The sequence below is a fragment of the Dioscorea cayenensis genome, chromosome 17 (genome assembly GCF_009730915.1).
Source record: "Dioscorea cayenensis subsp. rotundata cultivar TDr96_F1 chromosome 17, TDr96_F1_v2_PseudoChromosome.rev07_lg8_w22 25.fasta, whole genome shotgun sequence".
Taxonomy (NCBI): domain Eukaryota; kingdom Viridiplantae; phylum Streptophyta; class Magnoliopsida; order Dioscoreales; family Dioscoreaceae; genus Dioscorea; species Dioscorea cayenensis.
In genome coordinates this window covers 2,461,240-2,463,919 of record NC_052487.1, presented here as the reverse complement: position 1 = coordinate 2,463,919, position 2,680 = coordinate 2,461,240, and the positions used below count along the sequence as shown (strand labels likewise).

General features: G+C 34.1%; 1 protein-coding gene across 1 annotated transcript; it reads left to right on the top strand.

The window, feature by feature from the left end:
• Positions 1–1,626: 1,626 nt before the first annotated feature.
• On the top strand, positions 1,627–2,037 carry LOC120280864. The gene has a single exon (XM_039287821.1). The coding sequence runs from the start codon at positions 1,665–1,667 to the stop codon at positions 2,031–2,033; it is 369 nt and encodes a 122-aa protein (XP_039143755.1). The 5' UTR covers positions 1,627–1,664; the 3' UTR covers positions 2,034–2,037.
• Positions 2,038–2,680: the final 643 nt, after the last annotated feature.

Here is a 2,680-nt window from a genome sequence, read left to right as displayed (position 1 = left end):
CCTAGCCAGCCAAATATGGCAAACAAGCGCCTTGATCACTATGTCCGTAACCACCCTAGCCGTCGGACTCATGTTCCATCTCCAAGAACACCAGATAGTACTCATCATCTTTGAAAGAGCAGGGCACAGCGACCTTCCAAAGAAAAACTCACACACCCTTTGCAAAACGAATAGTGAAGAAACAAAATGATCCACTCGATTCAATATCGCGACACGCGTCACACAGTTCGTTTGTCGAGTCTGTTATAGCGTCTGCTTTTAAGATTCTCAAGGGTTAGGATCTTATCCTTCCAAACAAGCCATAGAAAATGTTGATTTTCAATGGACAATGTTTTCTCCAAAAACACTTCATTAATTTACAACGTAACCCACCATCATTAAGAAAGTTATAGTACGGATTTAACGTGAATGAACCATTTCCTGAAAATGACCAACATTTAATGTCCATCGCCTCCCAATCGCTTGATCTTAGCAAAACCCGAAGCTAGGCAACATCAGTATCCTCAGAAAAAGGAGAATCTTCCAACAAATGGGCAAGTTCATTGAAAGAAGGCATTATGATGTTTGCTTTCACTTAAAAGATTAGGCCATTGGAACATCGGGGCTCTACCATTGAGCCAACGATCCTTCTAGAACAGCGTTTCATTCCCTTAAATAAATTTATATTATTCATCATTTTTGACACTTATAAAAATGAAACAAAAAAATATAGATGAAAAAAATTAATGTTGGGAATTAATTGTCCAATCTACGTACTTTTAAACCGGAGAAAAGAGAACTCGAGACTTTTAGAATTATCTCACTTTTATTTTCCTTAATAAGGTCATAGAAAGCTTGGTTATGAGTATTTTAATAAAAATATATTTATAATTAAATATATTGGTAAAATATGAAAAGAAATAAGTTTAATTGCCATCCCTATAATTATGTACTTTCTGTCTTCTTAGTCCTTTTAATATTTTTGGTATAATTTAGTTCTCATATTTTACGTCGAATCGCTATTGCTCTAATCCACTCGTAATATTTTTACGATAATTAGCTCATCAGAATTTTACACTTTCATCCATTTACACATCTGGACCAGAATGATCCAATTGACTAAATACGAAAAACTTAATCAGTCTTAAAAAATATTAAAAGACTAAAAAGAAAAAATACATAATTACAAGTGCATTAAAGAAAGCCGATTAGGTTGAGTTGCCACTTGAGTGCTTGCTCTTTCTGGCCTCGAGATGTCTTGACTTACGTGGCAAACAAAAATAATAAATTTGATTAATTCAACGGAAGATGTACATTAAATTTTGATGAGTTTTTTCTCTGGTGTACTAATTCAAGAAAACAAACCCAAATTGCCCGCCAACCAAACGCCACGAGGGGTACGTGATTGCATAAATTTCCAATATTTTCAAGGTCATACATGTATACACCTATAATAAAAATATAATATTTAAAAATACCGAGATGGTGGTCCACGTTAAGCTAAAAGGAGAGAAAAGAGACAGTAGAACAGTGGAACGCCAGTGGTTTCGTTTCGTACATCCAAGTCCAAACCCTGTGTTACTTATTATAAAAACCAAACCAGAAAACAGAAAACAGAAACCCAAAAATTTATAAAAAAAAACACGCACACACACAGTGAAAATAGAAAAACGGAAACGAAAACGATGAAGAGAACCCGAGCTGAAAACACTCTCTCAAAACCCCAAAAGAAGTCCAGAGACTCCACCAAAGCTCCAGCCAAAGTGAAGAAGGAGAGCCCAGAGGAGAAGAGAACTTCACCGGAAGCTCCCCTCGAAGCACCACCTCCGGCGCTGCCGCCGGCCGAGGAAGAGCAGAGCTTGTGGGATTTCTCCGGTGAGTGTGGGTGGTGGTGGGGAGTTGAAGATGAAGTGCTTCTTGGATGGTTTCCATTTGGAGAAGAAGACTTCCTCTGGTCTGAAAACAGAGTTGGAGGGGCATTTTGGGAAGATTATCATGATATTTGGCAGCTTCAACACATCCATGAAATCCCAAGCTCTGCAAACAATGCTTGAAAAAAATGAAAAGTTCAGAGTTTTGAGAGCCAGAGATGAATGAAGATTGTGGAAAAATGAAAAACAAAAAAAGTTAGCGTTTTTATTTTATTTCGTTTTTTGTATTTTTGTACAAAAAGGTGGTAGCTTGTGAGTGAAAACAACACAGTTTGGGAAACGTTTTCAGTGTTCTATTGATTAATTGAAGTTCAATGAGAAGAGTATTATCATGCAATGCTGTGTTCTTTTTTTCTCTCTCTCGTATTTGTTTATTTATTTAATAGATTTTTTTCTGCAATTTGAGATCTTTTATTTATTGTCAAAAATATCAAAATAGCTTTTTATTTTATTTTATTTTTTCTCTTTTAATCCCTCTAATATAAAATTTGTTTTTTTGTTTCTCATATTTATAAATTTCTATCATTTTTAGTTCATTTTTATTCTTTTTATTGATTTTTTTTATTGATGAAAATATTTTTTTGGTCCTGATGAACTGGAGGGATCGAAAAAATAGTGAAAAATAGTGAAAAATTTAGAATACAAAAACTAAAAAGGATGAATTTTACAGTTAAAAAAATAAAAAATATGTAAATACTGAGGGACTAAAATCGCAGTATTTTTATATTAGAGGATTTAAAGGCGTAAAACATAAAATAGAATGATTATTT